The 25,608-nt window shown below is 35.0% G+C and overlaps 1 protein-coding gene across 2 annotated transcripts in view; it reads right to left on the bottom strand.

Annotated features, from left to right (window-relative positions):
- Positions 1 to 1,924: 1,924 nt before the first annotated feature.
- Positions 1,925 to 25,608, bottom strand: part of PPP1R1C (protein phosphatase 1 regulatory inhibitor subunit 1C) — a 122,186-nt gene continuing 98,502 nt past the window's right edge. For both annotated transcript variants that reach the window (XM_054562698.1, XM_054562699.1), the window contains exon 5: positions 1,925 to 2,013. In XM_054562698.1, coding sequence (XP_054418673.1) covers positions 1,925 to 2,013 — 89 coding nt within the window. The remainder of the gene's footprint in view (positions 2,014 to 25,608) is intronic.

The raw sequence follows: 25,608 nt of genomic DNA, 5'->3' as shown, positions 1-25,608 counted from the left end.
TATGCTTTTAATTGTGATCCCTGTGTTTTGAGAATGGAGAACAGACTAGAATAAACCAACATTTTCTAAGGAAAGTTTATGTTTTTAATTTTGATCTCTGTGTGTTTTTTTAAGAATGGAGAACAGAAGAATCCAGAAGCCATACTGTTTATTTCCCAGATATGATGTTACAAAATCAACAAAAACTTTGATTTATTTTGTTTGTCTCAATCTTTAAAAACCAACAAACAAACAAACATCTATGAAAGTGTTCAAGGAAAGCAAAGGGCAGTTTTATATTTTAGCCCCTCATGGTGCTCAATCACTCTCAAGGGGTATCAGGATGTTTTCCAAACACAAATAATTTCAATATTGCTTAAAGCAAATATGTGCCTTAATCAGGTTTTAAGTAGAGTAAAACTTAAGAACCAAACAGTCATAGCAGGTGGTCTAGAAACTCCAGAAAGTTTTGGGTGAAATTGGCTTAAAAAGGAAAACAAAACAAAAAAGGCCAGGGGGAGGGGAGAAGGAGAGGGAAGAAGGGAAGAAAGGAAGAAAGGAAGGGAGGGTGTGGAGAAGGAGGGAGGAAGGAGAAACTTGGAAACAGAGTACTCATTCATACTTGAGATACTATTTATCAGTGTGTTTTGCATTTATTTTCTTGTGGAAATACATGAAGGAAAATGATCATCTCTACTATATTGTCTTATAAATTCACATACACATTTTCTCTTAATCTCTGTATTATAAATATCACATTCAAAATTAAAAACAATAGTTTTATTTCTTTGAATCTGGATATTAAGATCGCACAGTGGAATTCACATTTGATTTTTTTTCTCCCCATCTTCATTTCTCTTTTTACTGACTTTTGAGAAATCTTTTCATTTGTTTTTTAATCCATGAAACATTTTAACCTCACTAATATCATCAGTGTGGGAACCAAACTGAGCATTCCTCCATCCCCACTAAATTTTTACAATGAAATGCCGTAAATAGTTAGCAGTGTTTAGGAGACTAGAATTTCGAATTATCAAAAGCCATATTTAATAAATGTATACTGTCTTAGAAAACCTTGCTTTATACTAATGCTTTATCTTCTCTGCCAGTTCTATAGGAAAGAAATTATATTTCTTTATTTTCATAACCCTCAACAAAGTGCCTTTCCAGAGATAAACTCATAAAAAATTGTTGTTGAATTAATGAATGACTACAGGCATGAATTAATAGAATTTCTTATTTTATGATAATAGAAGATTTATAAAAGCCAATGATTCATTAAAATGCAATAGGAAAGAGCTCATATTTCAAACAATAACCAAAAAATGTGGGAAGGCAGACTTTGCATATTGCATTTTAGATTTACCATTTTTCTTTAATAATGTCTATTCTAAATGTTAATATATAGTGGTCTTTGAATGAAGAAATCTGGCATTTATTCACCATTTTGAAATAAGTACCAAGTACAGATATTAACTTAAAAGTTAACAAGAAGTATTAAATTTTAATATTTATTAAATATTCCTCTGTAAGTTAAACCCAGACACATAGTCATGTCTAAATGTATTTAATATTTATCTTTTACTCTTAAATTGATGCTATTTACATTTGACCTTAGAAGGCAAACTATATCAGTAGAGTATCGGGGATTAAGCTCAGCAATATTAAAGTCAGAACACTCACATGTTTGCAAATGCCAATCTAATTAAGAAAGAAAAATCATTCTAAAATAAACGCTTGCTTTTTACTGTCCTAAGTAACAATCTGCACTTAGTTCTAAACTCCAGTCAAGGAGGGCTTCTGAAGAGGGGTGCTACTGCCGTACGAGTGTGGAGCGGAGAGGGGGAGGGCTCCTCTGGAGGTCAGGCAGTGGTGTCCCAAGGGTTGTTCAGAAAAGTTAATAGTTCAATTATTCCCAAGAAGCCTTCTTGCTGCAGACCCCCAATTAATGGTCCCATTGCTCTTCTCTCTCATTGACGCCTTCTTCTTCCTCAGGGAATGCTGATTCACTCTGGCCTTTCAGGTGCTTAACCCCTGAAATTATAAAAATTTATGCTCAATTTAAGTGAAATTTATCTGACAGATTCACTGCTTTGCTGCTAAAGATAAAGAAAATGAATGGAAAGTTTGCACTGTTGTACATACATTTTCTCCAAGAAGCTCAACAATCTAATCCTATATAAACCTTTTAATTTACCGAGGAGTGAAAACATACCCAGCCAAATTTCCATTAGAAGCAGGCTATCTTTTATAGCTTAATCTTCTCCATTAAGAATTGCATCACAGCCTGTTAAAAACCTGTTAACAAAAAATCTGCTCACAGGCTCTTATTGTAATTCTGATATATCATTTTAGTTCAAATATTTCTTTTGGCATCCCTGAACTCTATTACAACAAGAACCATTGAAACTCCTGGGAACAAAGGGGTTGGTGTTTGCCATTTCTGTAACTTGTAAACAACAAAAGAATCATAATATTGTTATTGGGAATAGGAACATACCAATATAATTATGAAACTTCTGTACTCAAAAGTCTTCAATAACTTCCCCCACCACCTACAGAGAGAAAAAATATTGGCATACCTCTGCCTGCTCTACAGGCTTGTATGATCTGGCCTCTCCCTACCTATTTGGCCTCATTTCTCACCAGCCCTTCCTGCTTCCGCCTTTCTCAGTAATTTACTCTTTAACAATACAAGCTACTCTTCCATAGTCCCTGATCACCCTAGGCTCCCTCAAGCTTCTGTGCTTTTCTTGTACTATTCTCTGACAAATAGCTTCTTCCCACTCACCCACCTGGTAATCTCCCACTCATCCTTCTGGTCCCAGCATGCCTCCTCTGTGAAGCCTCCCTAATTCCCCAAGTAGAGGGACCTAGATCTTTCTCATATTCCCCCCCTCCTCCTGGATCACTTTCTCTTGTATCAGTCACCTTATAGAACTGTATTTGTTCATGTATCTTTCTCATTAGGGCAAACTTCTTGATGTCAGGATTACGTAGTCTTACTTTGTGGTCCCAGACACTGCCTGGCAAACAGTAGGTACTCATTAATATTTATTGAATAAGTGGTTGATGGAATTGATGAAGTAACAAACAATTTGGTACACATTTTTAGCCATTCCACAATAATGTATATTCATATTTTTTTCAAAATTAATTCAAATTTAGAACATACTCATAAGTCAGAAGACAACTACTACAAAATTATCTTCAAGTTCATTTGGGTCTATTCTGTTGAAACATCATACTATAGCTGAAACTCTGGGCATATGGGAAATTTTATACATATTTTATATTTTGGAAAATGGGCTGATGAGATTTTTATATGTATGACTGAAAAACATACCAGTGAGAACTGATAAATGAAAGGACATCACTGTTCATGTTTGCTATGAAACAAAAAGAAAAAGAAAAAGAAAAAAAAGTGTGGATTTTCATGTACTGCAATTAGCAAGCCTCAGAGTGCTGTTTGGCAACGAATGACATCCTTGGGCTTGGTGAATTATCTTGCAAAAATATTTGATCAGTTGTAATAATATTTAAATACTTTAATTTGATCTGAAAACACAGATCACTCACAATTCCTGTTGACCCAAGACTCTAGAGAGACATTTGTTATTAACAAATGGAACTTACTTCACGTTAGTACAAATTACATGGGTAAAAAAAGAAGTCTAAATGCTAAGGAGAAGGGAAGAGAGTTCAAAGAGCATCTAATTAATTACTGGTAGAGTCTTATATACCTGAGTCACTAACCTCACAACTCCATGAGATAAATACTTGGGTGGTGAAATTTAGACTCCAAGAAGATAAAATTAGTTCAAGGTTATATGGATAGTGTGGTTATAAGAGAAGGTCTGACACATGGTAGTCCCTCAATATAGACTGATGGAGGCATAGAAATTCCACTGTCAGGAGATACCAACTTATTTTCACCTTTAGCTTTTTGGATGCTGACTAGATTCTGCTAACATTCTCTAGGATTTATCGGAGGTTTACAGTACCTGTTAACATGGCTCAGATGATCTCAGGATTCCCTCTGAACTACTAAAGCAGAGTAATCATTCATCTGTCATCCGCTCTCTTTCCTGAGCTGAAAATGTCTGTACTCTCTGGGTTTGCAAAGGTTCTATGGCCTCCAGAGCCAATCCCTTTTGCCCACAAGCTAACTGGCTTCAGAATAATAAAGTTGAATTCAAAAGAATTTTCTTTAAGTTAGGGTTTATAACTTAATGTCAACATTAATTTGTCTATATTAGAGGATTACATTTTTTAAAAATTAGTAATCAAAATATCCAACTTATTAAACCATTATAAACTGTTAATCAACTTTCCATACTTGAGTATGGGTCTACATGCTTACTCTGATCCACATTTATTTTGGAATACTAATGGTCACAAAGTTTCATAAGTAAGCCTTGTCAAAAGTTAAATCCCTCACTTGGGCAAACTCTGGAAGGTGTCTTTCTTATTCGAACGTGACATTAACTTTCCAGGTGAAAGGTTTTGATGAGGCAAGAGTTAGTGACATATTACAGAGCTGTTCTATAGAACACTTCTACAAAACAATAAATTTTTTGGCTCCCAATGCAGTTTACACTAATGTCATCTTTCCATGGAATAATTGATGGTTGGAAAATTTGTGTTTTAAATGTTTTTTTCCATCAGCAATATTTATTTGGTTATAGGTACAACAAAGCTGAGATTAAAGTGTAAAGGCTGTGGGGACTAATAATTTTTCTTCCCACCCACCTCCTCCCATCTCCAAACAAGCAAATACTTTGTTTTAAAATTTTCTTTAAACCCTCATTTGCTATTTGAGTCATTCTGGAGGAGAAGGAAAATAACTTGGTCTGGTGGCGGTGATGAAATTCTCAGATCCGCCTCCTCTTCCAAGCACTACTGAGGACGTAGGAAATGCCTCACCTGCGCAGGTGAAGACTCTCCGCATGCGCAAAGGGCCTCCTGGAGCCAGCGCAGACTCAGGTAGCTCTGCACCTTGGTGGAAGACAAAGAGCTCCCAAATACACAACGGGGGTTCATTTCTCCACAGCAAAATGAACCCACAGAAAAGGGGACCATATATAAGAGTGGGCTCTGCAGTATGGATACATAAGGAATGAAAAAATAGAGTTTGAGAAAAGGAAGTAGACTGAGTAAAAGAAGAAAGAAAAAGAAATAAGCGTTGCCTCCCAAACAGAAACATAATACTCATGTTCTTCTCCATTCTGTAGATGAGGTGGTTAAATAGTTGGATGAAGTTGTGAAGAAGTAACTGAGTGAAGAATTATGAATAATGAATCTGTAGAAGGAAGCCTCTGTTCAGCAAACTAAAGATCAATATGTTTACCAATACATTTGGAGGGAAAAAAGACAGGGTTACTACACTTGTAGATGAAATAAGAGTTGGAAGAAACTCGGAAAAAAAAAAGACATAATGAATGGCAATACTATTCCAAAAGGTTTCTTTGAGCTGGAAAGGTGGCCTAAGCAATTATGGTAGAGGTCAACATGGACTTTTGTTTTTAGAGAGATTATTTTCATTCTAAAATATAGAGAATGAGGACAAGCCTAATTGATTATAGTTAAGGGTTTCAGGTGACCACAATATCAAAATGACCCAGTAGAGTCACCTGTTTTTAGGGACAGAGCTCTTGTTGGTGTTGGTGGCATTCCTAAGAGCAGAGTCAGCAGTTTCGGCATGGGGAATATCTCTAGCCATGTGCTGATCAGAGCTTTTCTGGATCATGAGCCTAATTCTGGGCTCTCAGTTTCAAGACTTCCACTGAGGAAGGTAATTGAGATTAAAAGTAATCTTATGAAATCACTTTTCTGAAAGAATTATATATGAAACTGGAATATTTGTCATAGAGAGCATTAACAGAGGGTAAAAGAGGCTGCCTCTAAATTCTTGAAAGTCTGAAGAAAGAAATAAAATTTATTTATGTAGTTCCTGAGAGCAGAAATATGTCAATGGCTGAAATTTATGTGGTGAGGACCAGTTACAGCTCAATATAAAGAAGAAAACTCCTAAACTATGTTTGCCCAGCAATAAACATATGAGTGAATGCCATATCACTGCATGTGTTCAAGTCAAAGCTTAATGTTGATCTGTGAGGCGAGTTCTAGAAGGAACACTGCATTGAGTATCAGAGTAGACTAACAATTTCACTGACCCTGAGATGTTATTAATGCCCCACATAAATTTTTTTAAACTACAAAATTTGCTTTGCTGTGAGTACTCTAAGTTATAAAAAGTAATTATAACTTCAAACGACATGAGTGGCCCAAATCTACATTTTAAGACTAGTTCACATAGGGAGTAGCAAATGTTAATGGATTCATTATTTTTTTTTAACCACATACTTTAGACCTTAGAAATCATCTTAAAGCTCTCTGAGGAATCTGTGGGTGGACTATAGAGAACCTCTGAGCCCTCTTGAAATTCTATTTATAGTTGTATTTGTGCCTTTTCGGGGAAGAAGGTCCATAGTTTTCAGCAGAATCTTAGAGAGGTCTCTGACCCACAAATAATTGTGAATATGAATCTTCATCTAATCTCTTCAGTTTAAAGATGAAGGAACAGTATCAGATAACAAAATGACTTGCTTAAATTCACAGAGCAATCACTGGCTAAGCTGGGACACATAAGGAACCAGAGTCATTAATTCCTTTTGGGGGCTGTTCATCTGAGTCACCAGAACTCAATCTTCCACTGTCATGGCTCTTTTTAAAATTTAAAACCTGAAGGAAAGTTTGCTGACAAAATCACAAGGCCCTTTTTATTATCAAATTCATTCCAAGGACTTTATACAAAGTATACACAGCACAGTTAATCTCTCTTTTAATATGGTGACTAGTCAGTTAAGATAAACTGTAAATAAACACATACTCACTTCACTGAACTCCCTGTTACTTAGGGAAGCATTTCTCCACAGAACAATCAATGTGTAATTTTCTTCTTTATTCATAATACACAGGAATAAGGGCAGCATGTTTATTTTCTCTTCATAAGTATTATATATATTTAAGTATATTTTTATACCCATCATATATTTTACCAAAGCTGGCGCCCAAGAGTAAAAAGCCTTAGTGAAAGATTTAGCAGGAAACACTGAGGAGAAGGTAGGGGAGGAGATGCACTTACACAAAAGTGTTAGAAGTATAGATTCAAATAAAATCTTTGGAGTGTAATCTAGTTATCTAGTTTCACTTATCAAAATGTAAAGTGTCCACATCTTTGTCAGTAAGTCTGACGTTGGAACCAGGCAAGGAAAAAAAAAAAAATATAGATATATATATATATATATATATATATATATATATATAAATTTTGTGAGAATCATGCTACTCGACCTAGGATGAGAATCACTTTGATAGACTGAATGTCTCTTTTGTCCTCTACAGTCAAGTGCCTTTCTAATACCCCCCTTTTTTCTCTAAGCTAATGCATTCTCCATGGACTCAGAAGTAGAGTTAAATTTTTAAGCCTACGCATAATGGAGCTAAAGTGTGTTGGGCAATTTCACTTTAGAAGGAGAAAGAATGGCTTCCTAGCCCGCAAGACTTGACTGCCATTGATTTGAACACAACAGCATATCTAAAATAAAGAATGCATCAATCAGCAAACGTCAGTGGTTAGCCTTGAAAACACTAAAAATAAAATAATAAAGGGAGCGTTGCATTTACAGCCACGGAAGCAAATGCTGCCTGTGTTTTTCAAGGGTGTCCACAGGAAGGATGTCCTGTGCTGGTATTTCTCAAGGCTGTTTTCCAGGCAGGGTAGTTTCCTATTGAAGCAGTGGTCACTACAGGGTACACAGCCTGATTCCATATATGCCCAATCACATAACCAAATAATTCTAAATTCATGGTGAAACCTTTAGATAACAACAGCGCTTGCTCCCAAGGCATTCTGACTAGACTAAAAGATAGCTCATGGATCTATCTGAGAAAAGACAGTCCCAGGAGGATGGAACAAGATTTGCAAAGGCTTTATGTTTAGAGCATGCCTGACATGGCCAAAGAATAGCCAAGGGCCTGGAGTGTCAGGAATGATATGAATGATTGGGCGTAGAAGAAGGTAAGCTTAGAGAGATGAATGCAAGGAGGGAGGAAGGAGGAGTCTGACCATGTAGGGTCTTGTGCGACATTATAAGAGTTTTGGCCGTTATTCTGGGGAGCTACTGGCAGATTTTTTTTTTTGTAAGGGGGCAAAATGATTGGATCTACATTTCCAAAGAATCAGTCTAGGGTCCCAGATGTAAGGAACTTAGAAGTCCCCACTCTGTTCTAATAATAAGTAAAAAGCGGAACAAACTGATAAAAAATAACAACCATTAGATCCGTTACAGAAGTAAGGTTACAGGGCAAATCACTGACAAGGCATGCCAAAATATGGGGAGACAGGCGAATACGGACAAACACAACTTACTGGAGCAGAAACCTCTGCAGGAACTAATGCCGGCGTAGGAAAACCTAACCTGTAATTGGTGAATGGCTGGAAGCTCGGTGTGGACAAGGCTGAGAGATCAAAAGCTCTGGGTGGGGAAAAAAGGCACGCTCTCCCTCTCAAGAGAATGCCCACACCTTTCCTGTCCCCTCTCCCTTCCCCTAGGTGTGTTGCCTCTGCTCTTCTCTCTCCTAAGCTCCAAAGGCCCTTCTTTTGCTTCTGTAACTTGTTTCCTGAGCCTATGCAGCCCAGCTGGCTTATTTCTACTACCTCTGTAACTTTCTAAATAAGCTTTCTTTTATTCAGGGGAGAAAAAAACCCCACAAAAACCTCTGGTTGGGGCACGGGCTGGTCATTCATAGGGGGACCTTACATTCTTGTAAATTTTACCTCCTGGAGCTCTATTAGTTGCTCACTATAAAAATTATAGAAAAAAAATCTCATCCTTCTGACAGAGAATGGGAATAGAGGCCGTTTTCAAAAACAGAGCACTCTGTTCTTCTTAACAAGGTCTGCTCCCAGGAGAAACGATTTTACTACAGCCTAAATCGCTGAGGTTTTATCAAAGACAAACCTACCTGGGGGAAGGAAATAGCAATTCCTCTCCCTTCTAGTCATTTTGTGTCAGCTAATGGGGGAAGAGGAGGCTGAGGAGCACTAGGGAAGCCCACAGTCCCAAGCACAGACTCCCTAAAAGATTTGAGACCTGATTCTAGACTTCTTCCTTACACCTTACCACTACATAACTAAAGATCTATTAACCACAGTTCCTTTTACCCAGTCCATTATGTTCACCTTTCCACAAAAATTACAAGGTATACTATAGGCAAGATACACAGTTTGAAGAGACTGAAGAAGCTTCAGAACCAGTCAGTTATGGCAGGAATGTTGGAATTATCAGACCAGGATTTTTGTTTAACTATGATTTATAGGCTAAGGACTTTAATGAAAAGAATAGACAATATTCAAGAATAGATGGATAGTATAAGCATATAAATGGAAATTTTGAGGAAGAATAAAAAAGAAACACTAGATATCAAAAACACTGTAATACAAATGAAAAACGTCTTTGATAGGCTCTTTAGTATACTGTGATGAAAAAATATTTGAGCTTGAAAATATGACAATAGAAACTTCCAATACTAAAAAGCAAAGAGTTAAAGTACAAAAATACAAAACAGAATATGTAAGAACTGTGGGACAACTACAAAAGGTGTAACATAATTGTAATGGGAATAACAAAGGGATAAGAAAGAGAAAGAAACAGAGGTAATGTTTGAAGCCTTAATGAATGACAATTTCTCTCTAATTAATGCCAGAGACCAAACCACAAAGCCAGGAAGCTCAGAGAACATCAAGCAGGATAACTGCCAAAAGAACTACAGCTAGGCATATTATATTCAAACTACAGAAAATCAAAGATAAGTGGAAAAAATCTTGAAATAAAGCAAAAAGAAAAATTTTACCTTTAGAAGAGCAAAGTCAAGAATTATACCCAACTTCTCAGAAACCATGCAAGTAAGGAGAGCATGAACAGAAGTATTTAAAATGTTGAAGAGAAACCAGGATTCAGTAACCTCTGAATTTATCCATCAAAGGTCAAGAAGAAATAAAGACTTTCACAGACAAATAAAAATGAAGGAAATTTGTTACTAGTAGACCTGCCCTTCAAGGCATGGTGAAAGAATTTCTTTAGTTAGAAGGAAAATTATGTAGGTCAGAAACATAGATCTACATAAAGAAAGGAAGAGCATCAATGAAGGAATAAGTAGATGTAAAATTAAAACTTTAACTTATTGATCTAACAAATAGCAACAATGTATTCAATTATGTATGCTAATGAATATGTTTTATGTGTATATATGCATATGTATGTTTACATATGAGTAAAATAAATTACAGTAATGATGTTAGGGACAAGAGAAAGGAATACAATTAATTTGTTATTTTAAGATACTCACATTACCTGGGAAGTGATAAAGTGTTATTTGAAAGTAAAGTTGGATTAGTTGTAAAATACATTGCAATTTCTAGGACAATCACTAAAATAAAGTTTAAAAAAGTGTAATAGATATGGTAAGAGAGAAAATGAAAAGGCAAGAAAAGGAGTGGGAGGCAAAAATAGGAGTAAAGAACAAGGGCAAGAAATAGAAAATATGGTATTAATCCAACTATATCAATAATCACTTTAAATGTCAGTGGTCTAAATGTACCAATTAAGAGACAGATTGTGAGAGTGGATTAAAAAAAAACAACAAAAGCCAACTATAAAATGCCTATAAGAAATTTACTTTAAATATTAAGACCTATAGATTAATAGTGAATGAGTGGAGAAAGATTTACTTTGCTAATGTTAATTTTAAAAAGCAGGATCGCTATATTACTTTCAGACAGAACAAACTTCAAAGAAAGGAAAGGTATTTGAGATGAAGGAACTCATCACACCTGACAAAACTACAGTTGCTATGAAACCCAATTCCCTATAATTATAATGCCTGAACCTAGAGTTGAAGCATTGTATGGGGGGAAAAAAAAAAACTTTAAACCATGGTGACTGCTTTCACATAAAATTTTTAACTATATATTCAAGTGGGCTTCAACATTTCCTGAAAGATCTACTTTATTTTTCTAAGCCATTTTAAATTATTTTACTCCTCAAATCTCCACATACCCCAATACCCTCCTCACCCGCAACGTATTTTACAGAGGAAATCGAAGCAATCATTAATGATCTGACATCAGCATGACCAAATCTACCAGTATATCTGTATCTGTATCTGTACCTATCTTAGCCTTCTCTCATTGGATTCACTCCTTATTTTTTTCAACCCTCATTTTTCACAATATCCCCTTCCCTTTTCAAGGAATCCTCCAAAAATTATAACTTTTCTCTCATCAATTTCTTCCATTCCACAAAAATATTCCCACAACCACAAAAAGATGTTTTAGTATCTCCTATTTCCAGAACCCCTTTAGCCACTGTCCCACCCTCTCCTCCCCTTTATAGCAAAACTCCTCATAGTACACTGAAGAGACTACATCACTTTATCATCCTTTTTTAACACACTTCAATTAGACTTTTATGCTCATCAATCTTTTTAAAAGTTCTTATCAAATTTCCCAACAGACTTCATCTGGGTAAATACAGTGGTCAGTTCCATACTCATTTTAGATAAAATCTTGTCAATATTCAGCACAATTGCTCACCTCTTGTTGTTGAATCACTAATTTGACCTCAAGATGGTAACACTCCTGTTTTCCTACCTACCTTCTTCTTGGTCTATTCTGCTAGCCAATTCTATTCATTCGTAACCCAACATGACATTCAGTTCCAGGAGTTGGTTATTGAATGTCTTCCCTATTTACACTCACTCTCTAAGTAATCTCATTCAGTACCATTGCTTTAAAAATAATCTATAAATTGATGACTCCCAAGTACATATCATCAGTCCTGATCCCTCATCTGAGCTGATTCATATAACCAACAGCCTATGTTCTGAATTTTGAATGGTTAACAGGCATTCCAAGCTTAAGATATCTACAAGCCAGTCTTAATTCTGCTCCCAGTCTTCCAACAAACAAATATAAGCAAGCATCTGCCCCCACCAACCTATTCTTTTCCAAATCTTTTCCAAATCAGAAGGATGAGCTGATTAATAGAATTGTATCAGGCCAAGTATAGTTTTTTGCCTCCTCTTGTTCCTTTCATACTCTGTCTCAATGCATGGACAAATTTTAAAGATTCTACATTCAAAATGATACCCCAAATCTAATCATTTTCCATCAATTATAGCACTATCACCTTAACCCAATCCATCACTAATCTCTACCTAGATGACCTCGATAGCATTCTAACTGGTGTTCTCACTTTCTCTCCTTTCATGCTATAGTTAATTCCCCAAACAATTTATAGACTACTCTTTTTAAAAACAGTCAAATTACATCACTCCTCTGATGAAAACCTTTGATGACTTCCATTATCTTAAGAATGAACTTCCAACTCCTCATGATCATAGGATTCTTTATGATTAAGTCCTGCCTCCTAACTTTATCTCCTTCCAATCCTCTTCTCACTTGCTTAGTCACATTGGTCATTTACACACGGACATGATACAGCCTCAGGGCCTAGTCCTCCTCCCTCTTTTCACTGGATTCTTCTTCCTCTGAGAGACTCACAGTGCCTTTTTCTTTCACCTCATTTGGACCGTCAGGTCTCTGTTCAGATGGCATCGTTTTAGAGAATCCTTTGTAAGGGTATCCCACATTTCATTCCCTTACCTTATATCTGCTGACCATGCTTTATCTTATTTTTTCCTTCCTTTAGAGCAGCAATTTTTAACCTTTACATCTCATGGAACACATAAACTAATTACTAAATTTCTGTGGCACACCAAAAATATATTTTTGCTGAAAATTATATAGGTATAATTTTGATTCACATCAGATGGCTATTGTTATGTTGGCTGTTGTCATTTCTTTCTTTCTTTCTTTCTTGACAACCTAAGGAAAAAGAGCTCAGTGTCCATGACTAAAAAGTCAGATATTGCATGTTTTAAAAATTCTTGCAGCATGCCAGTTGAAAATTTGCTGCTTTAGAGTATTTATTACTCCCTGGTGTCATATTTATTTATGGACTCGTGGTATGTCCCTCCCACTATAATGCTAGCTTCATGAAATCAGAGCCAATATACTGTTTTATTCACTGATCAGCAGAGCCTAGAACAATGCATGAATGTCACAGATGCTCAATGTATTTTAAGTAAAAAAAAAAAGACTGGTTTCAATTTCACTTTCTTGTTCAAAGTATAAATAGATTTTCAATCTAGCTGATTTTTTTTCAGATGAAAGAACTCTGCCCAATTTGTCACATCTTCTATGATACATAGAAAAGGGTTTGGTGTTTTTCATACGGAGTTAGTTTCTTCTTCCCAGTCTCTTATACTATTTTAGATGACCAATCTAGACTCACTTAGCAATGACAATTTTGACATTTCACCTAGTTCAAGAAAATGTAAAGTAAACCTTAAAGAAATGGTACTTTCTGCACTACATCATTTTGCTCTGATCACCAAACAATTAATCCCATTTGGGTCTATGGCTTTTACAACGTAAGTAATGTAAATGAATTTGATCAAGTATGTTGGTCCTCTCAGTGATTCTCTTTTTACTTATTTTTTTAATTGAAAATTGCTAATCCTGTTGAGTTGATAGTTACACCCTCTCACGGAATCTGCTCATCTCTTTTTATACCCTGACGCTGTTTTCCTCTACTTTCTCTGAGGAGGGCCTCGGCTCCGTTGGCTTCTCATTGCCAGCTTGCTGGTTGCCAGGAAGCTTCTGAAAAACAAAATTGTTCTGTGCTTCATCCCCTGCCCGACCCAAGAACATGGAGGTCACATTCTGTGCCTTCCAACTGTTTTGCTCTGATCCTGCGTTCTGTTCAATTTACCATTGTTCTTGCAGGCATTCTTGTTCACAGGCAGTTTTACTCTCTGACCACCCTTTCAAATAATAGTAATTCATTTCATTAGCATGAGGCTCACTGACCTACTTTCTTTGATTTGCTGCCCAACAGTTGGTCTACTTATCGTCCACATGTAAAAATCACGATCTCTCTTATTATATAGAAATTTAACAAACTTCTTGACTGAGCTGATACCATTTCTTTTATTTCTGGTTATTTCCTTTTAAATCTTGATTCTACTAATAATACTTGATGCAAAAAAGCAATTATGTACTTAAATACTACAAGGAATAGCAATTTTATATAGTTTATATTAAGGAGAAAAAATATGAACATAAATTTTTGCTTAAAATGATATTTTTCTATTGTTTTCACTCTACAGTATTCATAACTAGGGGGAAAAGTATTTACTTACCTAATTTACTTAGTGTCTCAACACATGAGTATCACTTACCTGGAAAATTATTTTTTAATATCAAAGTTGAACCCCTTCTGACCCTCTCAGACATTATAAATTAATTGCTTCAAAATCATGGCTTTTAAATTTACGTATTTTTCTCTTGAAAGAGAAATAATCTTTCTTTCAGTGTATATAAACTGCATTCAATTTACAAAAATTTACAACCATTTTTGTATTAGAAATTTCCTAAAATTATTAATTAAAATTAATGTAAGGATTTTTAAAAACCCATGTTGAATTTTATTTAAACCCATATTTTGAAGGGAAGAATTCTCTTAAAGTATATTTATAGCTTATCAAGGATTTTAAATGATTTCAACTTCTTCCCCCAGACTTCCTGTGTATCTACTTTATTTACCTTTTCTTAGATATTTACTCTATTTCTCCCTCAAATAATAGAAACTACTTTGAGAAAAATACACACTACTCTGAGAAAAATATACACTTTATATACATATCTAATAAGATAACCAGTCAGGTCCTTAGGGGTAAAATGAAACCATTGAAAATGAACAACACTGTTATTTTGGTTTCATACACTAAGAATTTTTAATTTACTAAATAGTAACAGTCTCCAATTTACTTAAAGGAGTAGCGCTCACAGAGAAGATGCAAGAAGGGTCATTTGGTTATGGCCTCTTACTGCAAAACTGGCCATGAATTAGACTTTTGATATAACCACCAAATGAGTTCATATATACAATAACTGATTGTATGCATTTATTGACAAGTTTATTGACAACATTTTCTTAAAGTGTTTCTTATAAAGCTTCATGCATACATCTGATTGCTGGACCAAACTACCTGGATTGTGCCATGAATGATTCATATATATATGATTGTGAATAGCTTAATGATGTCACATTTTAAAGTCTGTTTTGTTAAATGAAAGTACTGACAATTTCATCATTTTTGCAATCCTGTTTTGGGATTCTTTCATTTGTTAATATAGGGAACCTCAGAAAAGGAGGGTAGCCAGAGCCCGCTTGACCTCCAGAGGACCTTAGTGAGTAAGTTACATAAGCCAATGGACATGGAAGGGGTAAAGCCTGTGTTCCTGCTCCCTCCCTTCTAGTTTCCTTGGCCCCTAACTATTAACCTAGAGAGCTTCCTCCCCTTAAGCAGCTATAGTGCTATGGAAATGTGCTGTTTCTCAATCATAGAAGCACAACCTTTTATAGTTGAAAGAGCTTTTAAAGGTAGCATTGAATTTAAATAACAGACCCACTGCCTCCACCACACATCACACATGAATGCACACACCACCACCGCCGCTGCCGCTATTATATTAAGAGGTGAAAACCAACGCCTCTTTTCTAAAGTCCCACAGCAAGTAGCAGTCACTCAACGTAGAACATTATTTGTCAGACCTTTATTCCATATTCTTTGCATTGTACCACAGCAGGTAGAGAGTGAATAAACTGCTGGTTCCTGGAGTCCCAGCCGAGTTCTCTTTCTTGCCTTCTCTTACCAACCATGACCTGGTTGCCCAATGCCAGTGTTAAACCACTAAGAGGTAAAATGTGGAAGCTGTGTTCTTTAGAAAAATACTCTATTGGATGTTTTGTAGCATTCAAACGGACTGTTAGTATAATAATTTAGGCATAGTATGGATTCCCCTTCTATAAACTGAACTGGAAAAAAATAACCACTAGTGGTATTGATTCTATGTATCCTCAGATCCAAGTCCCTTACAAGTCAATTTTCATAACACAATCTATTGTTATACTCAGAGGCTGCATGTTTTGAAATTCACCAAAAGGGCTACCAGAATATAATTAGAAGGGGACAGAAATAAGAGGTATACATTTCTGAGGGAGATGTGTTACTCAACAAATAACATTAGCGCCCAGACATTTCTAATTCCCGATTTGCTCTTTACAAGTATCTATTGCTGAGCCTTTTTGGCAATACTATCTTACCTGTCCCTTCTTGTAGTGAATGGCTATCGTCCCCACTCACCTTCCTTCAGGAACCAGTCTTCTCCACACTCCAACATGGGATAACAGTGAGTACTGCCTAGTTCTTATATCACTCTGCCCTCTGGCCATTGCTCCAAGGCCAGGTGCACCCACCGCAAGCTGGGCCAGTCATAATCCTTCCCCCATGATGTTGCTGTCTGAAACCAAGTCATCATGAGAGAGTTTTAAAATTATAGATGGTATAGAAAATTAAACTTGTTTGCTCTTGATAACTACATTTACTACTTAAGGAGACAGTTAGTCTGCAGGGGACTGTAGGGAGGAGGGAGTTGACAGGCAAAAGGAATAAAATGGAAGAGATGGTAGCCTCATTTCATTCCCTTTGTTTCCTGAAGCTCGCTACTTTCCAAGTGGTTTGTTTTCCCTTAATAACATGAAGTAACTAAGTAATCTTTCAACAAATTTCCCTTTGCCTAAGCTAATTAGGTATAGTTTTTGACAGGTGAAACCCAAAGTGTCCTGAATAGCCTATTCTCTCTGTCTTATATCTTCCCTGGAATCTTTTGGGATGGAAGACAAATGGGGAAATGAAAAACAGCTGGAGTATTCCTTTTTCTTTTTCTTCTTTTTGTTGTTGTTGTTTGTTGTCTATACCTCCACCTTTGAATGAAGCTTATGCTGAGCCAAGAACCAGAGGAAGATGGGAAATGTTTCATTGAGTCTCAGGAATATCTTTCGAGATACATCTAAATCTTAGACTCATTACTGAAATTAGAGTAATGAGAAAATTTTGGATTTTTTTTTCACAAAATCATTAATTGTCTCCCTATAGACAAGATACCTTTTGGAGAATAAATATCATACACTTACAGACCAGAGGTCAGAATTATAACCACTGATTCCCTGCTTTCCTTGGTCCTGAGGTAATAACTTTATTACTACAAATTACTACACAGCCCCAACATTTATGGTTAGTTCTCATTGTGCAGATTTTTACACAATCAGATAAAGGAATTTGAGTAATTGTAAAAGATGTGTTTTATATAGAAGCATCTCAACTAGGTTTATAATTTGTCAGTTTTCTCAGATTAAACATTTATTTCAATAAATTATTGAAAACAACATACCAGATATTGACACTAAAGATTCCAGGAAAGCATAACAAAAAACTTTTTAAAAGCCTCTAAAATATTAGGTCTTGTGCTTCTACCTTATCATTATTTCAGTTTGGCTTTGAAAAACAAGTAAACAGGATCTATATTCTTGATGCCATATTGTTTTTTGTTTGTATATATATTTTTCCACTCACTCAGTTTATATTTAAGTTATGATCACAGCCAATTCTGGGTAAAAGTGAAGTTCAGTTTAAGCACGGTATACTCCAACTTCCCCATGGGGCATCCTATCCAATTTAGAGTGTACAATTGTTTTTGAAGTTTTGTCCTCTTTCCTTCCTTGGCACCTTTATTCTATATCATCAATATTTATAGTTATCACTAGCTAACCGGAAATGAGGCTCCCTCTGCTGTCCATATTATTTTCCTGATCTTAATTCTATCATCCTGTTTAATAATAGCAGTACTTTATATCATTAGAGCACTTTTCAAGTTTGTAAAGGAAAAAAATTCAAATCATTCTCTCCTCAGCATAATTCTGTAAAATAGGAAGGGTTACTTCTACGACCCCCATTTCACAGTGGGAGAAATTGTGTCTGACAATAATGAAATGAGTCACCCAAGATGACTTGTCAAATCAGTATCAAGTAGCACCAGAACTGAAAATTCCTAAATTCTAATCTAGTTCTTTTTCCATTATGGAATTTAATTTCTCATGGCCTTTGGACCAAGATATCATTCTTCTAGTAACAAACCATTCTTAATTAAGGATCTTTCTTCATTCCCTTGCAATATAAGATAATGAACATTTTAACAATCTTTTTCCTGAAGAATATACATTTCTTTATCATATCTCCAGAGGTTGAAGTAATGTCAACTTTAATCCAGGATCAAGAAAAACCATGTGAGGCAGCGATGTTTCAGGAAATTAGGACGTTGTACTGCTCCTTACAGCATAATATTTAAAAAGACCCCTGCTCTCTGCCTATTTAGGACTGATGCCGCTTAGAAATAAGGCAGGTAGTAATTTTAAATATTCTGAATTGCTTTTACCATAAATTATGGAAATGTCCTAGGAATTCCAGCATCTCCTAAACTACTTCCTGCACCAATATTATTGCAACATTGCAAAAGAACTTTGTCCTGATTTTTTTTCCTAGAAATTATGATCACCAAAAGAATGTAGAGAGACAGATTACATCTGTTCAAGAGTCGATTACTAGAATCAGATTTTTCATGTTTTTTTCCCAACAAAGTTATTTTAAGAAGCTTGATATGATCTCCCAATTATTTTTAGATATTTGTTCTTAGGTTAACACTCTGTATACAAATAACTGTAGCTTAGTGTGTGTTGAGACAGTACAGCTTGTACCTTTTGTTACATACCAGATATCATTGTAAGAAGCTACATCCATCATATTTGACAAAAACCCAAATTTTTTTGTGATTATGCAAGAATACTTTATTATTTATTTTATAAATATAATATGCAACTTTTGTTGGAAACCCAGTAAAGTACAAAGCAGTCAGTAGATCATTCATAACCCCTCTACTTAGTGAAAAATACTATTAACCTTTTACCATGTCCCCTCAGCTTTTTTCCATGTGTTTTTATTATGTTAGATCAAAATACAATTATCTTTCTTACTTTTTGCTTTTAATATTATATCATAAAAATTTCACCTTGCTGTAATATAATGAGTCATTAAGAACTCTTTGTTAATAAATACATTTTAATGGCTTTGTAAAATATTCTTATTAGAATGTACTGTGTGGTGTTTTTATTTTTTTGAGGTTCTTTGAAAAAATCAATTAATTTAAATTATTTTAATTGAACTTATTGGCATGACATTGGTTAATAAAATTATGTAGGTTTTAGATGTACACCTCCATAGCACATCATCTGTATATTGTATTGTGTGTTCACCACCCCCAGTCAAGTCTCCTTCCATCTCCATTAACCCCGCCTTTGCCCTCTTCTATCCCCGCCCCGTCATCTCCATTTTGTTGTCTTTGTCTCGGAAGTTTATTTTCTTTTGTTTAATTCCTTCACCTTTTTCACCCAGTGCCCCTACCCTCGCACCCCTCTCTGACAGCTCTCAGTCTGTTCTCTGTAATTATGAGTCTGTTTTGATTTTGTTTGTTAGTTTATTTTGTTCATTAGATTCCAGGTATATGTGAAATCATATGGCACTTGTCTTTGTATGACTGGCTTATTTAACTTAGCATAATAATCTCCAGGCCCATCCATGCTGTCCCAAATGGTAAGTTTTCTGGTTTTCTGTTGTTGTTTTTTTTACTGCCAAGTAGTATCCCATTGTGTAAATATACCACAGCTTTTTTAATCCACTCATCTACTAATAGACACTTGAGCTGCTACCAAATTTTGGCTATTGAAAATAAGCTATAATGAACATAAGGGTACATATATTCCTTCGTATTAGTATTTCTGGTTTCTTTGGATATATTCTCAGAAGTAGAATCACTGGGTCATAAGGCAGTTCCATTTTTAATTTTTTGAGGTAACTCCATCCTGCTTTCCACAGTGGCTGCACCAGTCTGCATTCCCACCTATAGTGCATGAGGGTTCCCTTTTCTCCCCATCCTTCACAACACTGGATGTTTGTTGATTTATTGATGATAGCCATTCTGATAAATATGAGGTGATATCTCATTGTGGTTTTAATTTGCCTTTCTCTGATGATTAGTGACATTGAGTACTTTTTCTTATGTTTATTGGCCATCTGTATGTCCTCTTTGAGAAGTGTCTATTCAGGTCTTTTGCACACTTTTTAATTGGATTGTTTGTTTTTTTGGTGTTGTTTTGTAAGTTCTTTATAAATTTTTAATATTAACCACTTATCAGATATATCTTTGGAGAACATGTTCCCCCATTCAGAAGATTGTCTTTTTATTTTGTTAATTATTTGCTTTGTTGTATAAAAACTTTTTAGTTTGATGTAGTCTCATTTGTTTATTTTTCTTTTGTTTCCCTTGTCCAAGGAGATACATCAGAAAAATATTGCTACGAGAAAGATCCAAGATTTTACTGCTTGTTTTCTTCTAGGCCTTTTATGGTTTTGAGTCTAACATTTAAGTCTTTAATTCACTTTGAGTGTATTTCTGTTTATCATCATAAGGAGCCCCATCCGTCACATTTGACAAAAATCTAAAATTAATGAGCATGTTTCCCTATTTTCATTACTCAAGAACTCTCCAAATTATGGTGTCCCAAAAATATATTTGTAAGGTGTTTGGAACTCCATCTATTTTTCTTTAAGAACAGATGTAACAATGTGGGAAATTTAGTTTTATTTTTCTAGGCTGCTGACATACAAATTCTCCAAAAGAAAAGACCTACATTTGCTGTTTTGATGAACTCATTCATAGTTAAAGCTGGGGCTTTGGCATCTGTGCTACCAATTGGTATCTAGGATTCAGAGTAAATGGTAGGGTTATTATGCATGTAAAAAAAAGTAACACTTATGCTTTTGGAAGAGAAGTAGGGATGGAATCAATGAGAGGTGGGCAGCCTTGTGTTAATTCACTGAAAAGTGGTAGGGGATACGCAGTGAGGACAAGACTTGTTGTCATTTTTTTCTCTGTATGAGCGATTCCCTAACTGTTTTGTTTTCTTATGATTTTCTCTACAACATACTATAATTGAGAATATGATATATGTGAGTATATGAGTATAGGAGTGTGTGTTAATTTTATCTACCTCTTAGGGATGGTTGATTAATATTTCAAGTACACTAATAAGGACTAACACTCCAAGGATAGTTTGTTGGCACTTAAAGGACTCTAACATAAAATCTATGTCAGAGGAATCCCATTTGTGACTTCAATCAATACCAGAAAGTTTATTAATTAGCATATAATATACTAGAAATAATTTTTCTTCAGGAAAATGAGTGGTGTTCAAGATATGTGTATTGGCCAGATACATGAGTGAGCAACCTTGCATCTGCATGAATAGGGTTTTAAAATCTTACCAAATAGCATACATTCTTCAAAGTGAAGTATAGTCTTGTGATTCCAATCTGTCCTGTGTACAGTTTTTGTCACCTGATTCTGACTAGGAGTTTAAATTAATTCTACCATTAGGAAATTATCTCCTTTGCGTTGAGTAAACCTTCATGGAAGATCTTTGCTGGAGAACTGGAAAGGACAGAGAACTGAAATGCATTGAGATTTCAGAACATCTTGTATGGCTTTGAGAGAAGGAGCTGCTTTTTAATAAATGTTAGCATGTGTGGCAAAATTAGGAGCCAATTATGCTCATTATAAAAAAGAAATTGCAGTAAAGGAAACTGAAAATATAGTCATACCTTGGTACTCACCAACTTCACAGCTCTGCAATGTGACGAGTACAGTCAAACCCTGTACTCATCACATTTTGACAAGAAAAAAATGTTTCAGCATTCAGTGCTTGCTTGGGACTCTTCGAACTTGCTAGAACTTGTACGAGTCATGATGCTACCCCATAAGAGAAAATGCTTCATCTCTCGTTGCTAGCCTGGTACTCATCAGTTTTGGCACTCGTCATGATTATCGGAACAAATTAACAACAAGTACCGAGGTATCACTGCATAAAAGCATACAGGCTGGTAGGAGCTTGACATACTTAAGAAAAAGGAAGAGGGCATTGAAGATTGGAAATAAGAGCACATTTAAAGCCAAATGGAAAGTTGTGAAGAGGAGGGGCGGTCAGAAGATAGGAGCAGACAGGTTTATAGGACCTGATTAGCCATGGTGAGGAGTTTAATCAACAGGTGAACCTCAGAAATATGGCAGATTCAGTTCCAGACCACTGCCATAAAGTGAGTATGATAATAGAGTTGTAATCTTTTTGCTGCCTTTGATTGCAAAAATTTAACATCTGTGAAGCACAATGAAGTGAAGTGCAATAAAACAAGGTATGTCTGCATTTCCAAGGACATCAGCAAACCTCATTGGAACACAAATTATTTGTTCATTGAATAATATCAGTATCATGGATTGCAATCACATCTGACTAAAGAAGCCAAGCAGGTAATGTAAATGTATAAAGCAGCTGTACTATGTAAAGTAATGACTCAAGTTCAATGATAAATGACAACTGACAATAGACTTAAGAGTTACGGCTGATATAGTGAATGGTGAGGACTTTGGAAATAAAGGTCACATATTTTATCTTGTGAGCCTATGTGCTGGGGGGAGGCAGTGAGGGGAAGCCTCAAATCAGATACAGACAATTGTTGCGATGCAGAAATGTGAGTCAAATATTGCCCCATCCTTGTGCTTTCCAAGACAAGACATACATCTGAACCTTTGCATTAAATCTGTGTTTAAATGATGACAGCTAATAATAAAGAAAAACTATTATATGGAATAAGCAAAGCATAAACTTAAATGGGGTTCATGGGCTTCCACAAATAGCCTCTAATCTATATAGTAAAAGTTCACCTTTCAGTATGAATGAAATCTCTCTTCCGCCTACCTTTCTTATAAATTGCAGATAATTAATTATTGCTACTTTTCTTGTAAGAAATTAAATCTTTCGAGCTATCGCAACATTTTTATTTTACATTCCAATATTTGTACATTCAACAAGTATTTATTATTAAGTGCCCACCATGTTATAGATAATTTAAATATATGCATGAGCAAAAGAAAAAGATCTCTGCCCATGTGAACTTTATAAAGTTGTAGGAGCACACTTACATTTAAAGGGTAAGAGAGAACAGTAGGAAATAAAAAGATCACAGAAGAGATTAAGGAGAGAGGGGTGGAGAAGACAAGTGATAGATGTAATAAATACATGAATTGTATAGTATCATAGAAGGTAATCAATGCTGTAGAGAAAGATATACAGAGCAGGTTAGGGGGATTTGGAAAACTGATGATCTTGGAAGGATTTTCACACCCATCCCCAACTCCAGTCTCCTTTGGGATCTGCTCTGCCCTCAATCTAGAGCTTCATTCTATCCTCTCTCTACTGCCTTTTCCCCTTAATTTATAAAATATACTCCTGCATCTTCTATCTTAAATATAAGCAAGCAAAAAAAAAAACCCCTACTTCGACTATGCATAGTCTTCTTGCTATGTTTCATCCTTTAGGAAAGGAGCTGTCTACACTGCTGGTCCCACTTTCTCACCTCCTGTTCATTCAACCACCAACCCCAATATGACTTATACTCCAATCTCTTTACCAAAACTGTTTATAGATGACCTTTGATTGGCCCAACCCAGCTGGCTTTTATTAGGCTTTGATCTTATTTCCTTATTCCTCAGGCTTTGTTAAATGTTCACTCTTTCTTAAGGATTCAATTTCTCTTGCCTTCTGATATATAATTCTACTGGTGGTCCTCCTACTGCATTTAATTAATCCTCTTATGTCTCCTTTATGTTCTACTTCTTTTACTATCTTCTTAAATGTTAGTATTCCCTCAGGGTAATTTATTACTTAAGATTAGAAAAAGTCCACGAATACAGGTACCATAAACTTGATATATCCAAAACCATACACTCGTTTATTCTCTTGTAATCCTGATTTTGGTTAACTGTTTTGAGTATTTGTTTATGGGAAAGGAAGGTAATACTTTTGGACAATTTCATCTACCCTGGGAGACAGATTGCTTATTATTATTATTATTATTATTATTTTCAAATTTTAAAGTTTTTATGTTTTAAATAATGGTTTATATTTTCATGTAACTATGAGGACAACACATGTGTGAATAGAGAATTTAGGTATTAAAAATTTAGTTTGCAATTTATGTGTTATGGGAAACTTACTAGTTATCATCTAAACGCATTTGACTTTCAAAACCTGGCATATTGCCTAAATTTATTCTTTAAGAAATTAAGATTATATTGCTATTTCTGGAAGACCACACTGAAATGTTTTTTTTTAATTCATCCTAGACCATCTTTTCAAATAAGATCCAGTTTAAATATTAAGAATGCATATAAAGAAACTGAGTTTATCTAGTTATCAGAGGTTAGAGCAGAAAGAAATTCTCGTCTGGTTTTTATCTACTATAAATAGGAAATGTCACACAATTTACCACTTGTTCAAGGTTGAAAAAAAATCCTTTACCAATTAACTCTCTGTAGCCTTATTTTAAGAAGATATATTCAACTACACAGCTTCATCTCACACACATGCACAAACACAAATTTATGGTTCAAGAGAACTGTTTTACAGTAATATAACTTAGTATCAGGTAGAAAAATGAATTTTGGCTACAGTTTCAAACTTTTACCCAATCAATATTAGCATATACCTTTATACAAAATATTATTATTGGATAGGTTTGTTAAGGTTCCATAGATAGGAATGTCTAAATGAAACGTACAGCACACAGACTAAGGAAAATAAATCCTTTTTTCTTGAGAAACTAAATATTTATACTTGAAATGATTTGCTGTTGGTCAGGTGTTCAAACAAAAATGAAATTCAAATGTATAATTTATGACTATATGAGGATTGAGATAATATGTTACAAGTATGTGCAAAAATTGCGGTGTGATTTATATTAATTTTATATTTGTTAATTTATATTAACTAAACATAAATTGTTTTAAAATATTTTTCCTATCAAAAAATTCCAGACACAAAGTAAAACTAAGGAGACTTATCTACCTAGAGAACAAAATTATTCGATCTTATTTTCAGAGATTAATATTTACTATTCTTCATTTTAGTAGTAGTAAAGCATTGGGTTGGTCAAAAAGTCCTTTTTTTGTAAAATAAAAAACACATTTTTTATTTTCACCAATAACCTTATTGATTTGGATATTTTGAGTATGTTGACTCCTTCCTGTGTGTGGTAGGTATAACATTGATTGTTCTCAGTTAATGTCTCATTTGATCGCTATCAACTTCAACTGGTCTACCCAACTGTGGAGCATTGTACAGGAAAAAAATCTCCAGCACGAAACTTCTCAAACCACTTTTGACACATCTGATCAATCACAGTACCTTCTTCATATGCCAAACATATCTTTTTTTAAGTTTCAGTTGCATTTTTACCTTTATTGAAATAACAAAGCATAATATGCTGAAAATGTTGTGTATTTTCTTCTATCTTCAGTATTAAAATGGCTGCATAAAAATTTTTATTTTTTAAATGCATACTGACATGAGAGCTTCCACAATACAATCTAGCAGAATTGTTTTAAATGAAGTTAAAGACAGCTAAGTGCTACTAGAGCCATCTTACAGAAAA

This window comes from Pteronotus mesoamericanus, unplaced genomic scaffold (genome assembly GCF_021234165.1).
Source record: "Pteronotus mesoamericanus isolate MK-2021 breed Mesoamerican mustached bat unplaced genomic scaffold, CSHL_Meso_final scaffold_651, whole genome shotgun sequence".
Lineage (NCBI taxonomy): Eukaryota > Metazoa > Chordata > Mammalia > Chiroptera > Mormoopidae > Pteronotus > Pteronotus mesoamericanus.
This window is presented reverse-complemented; position numbering and strand designations above follow the sequence as displayed.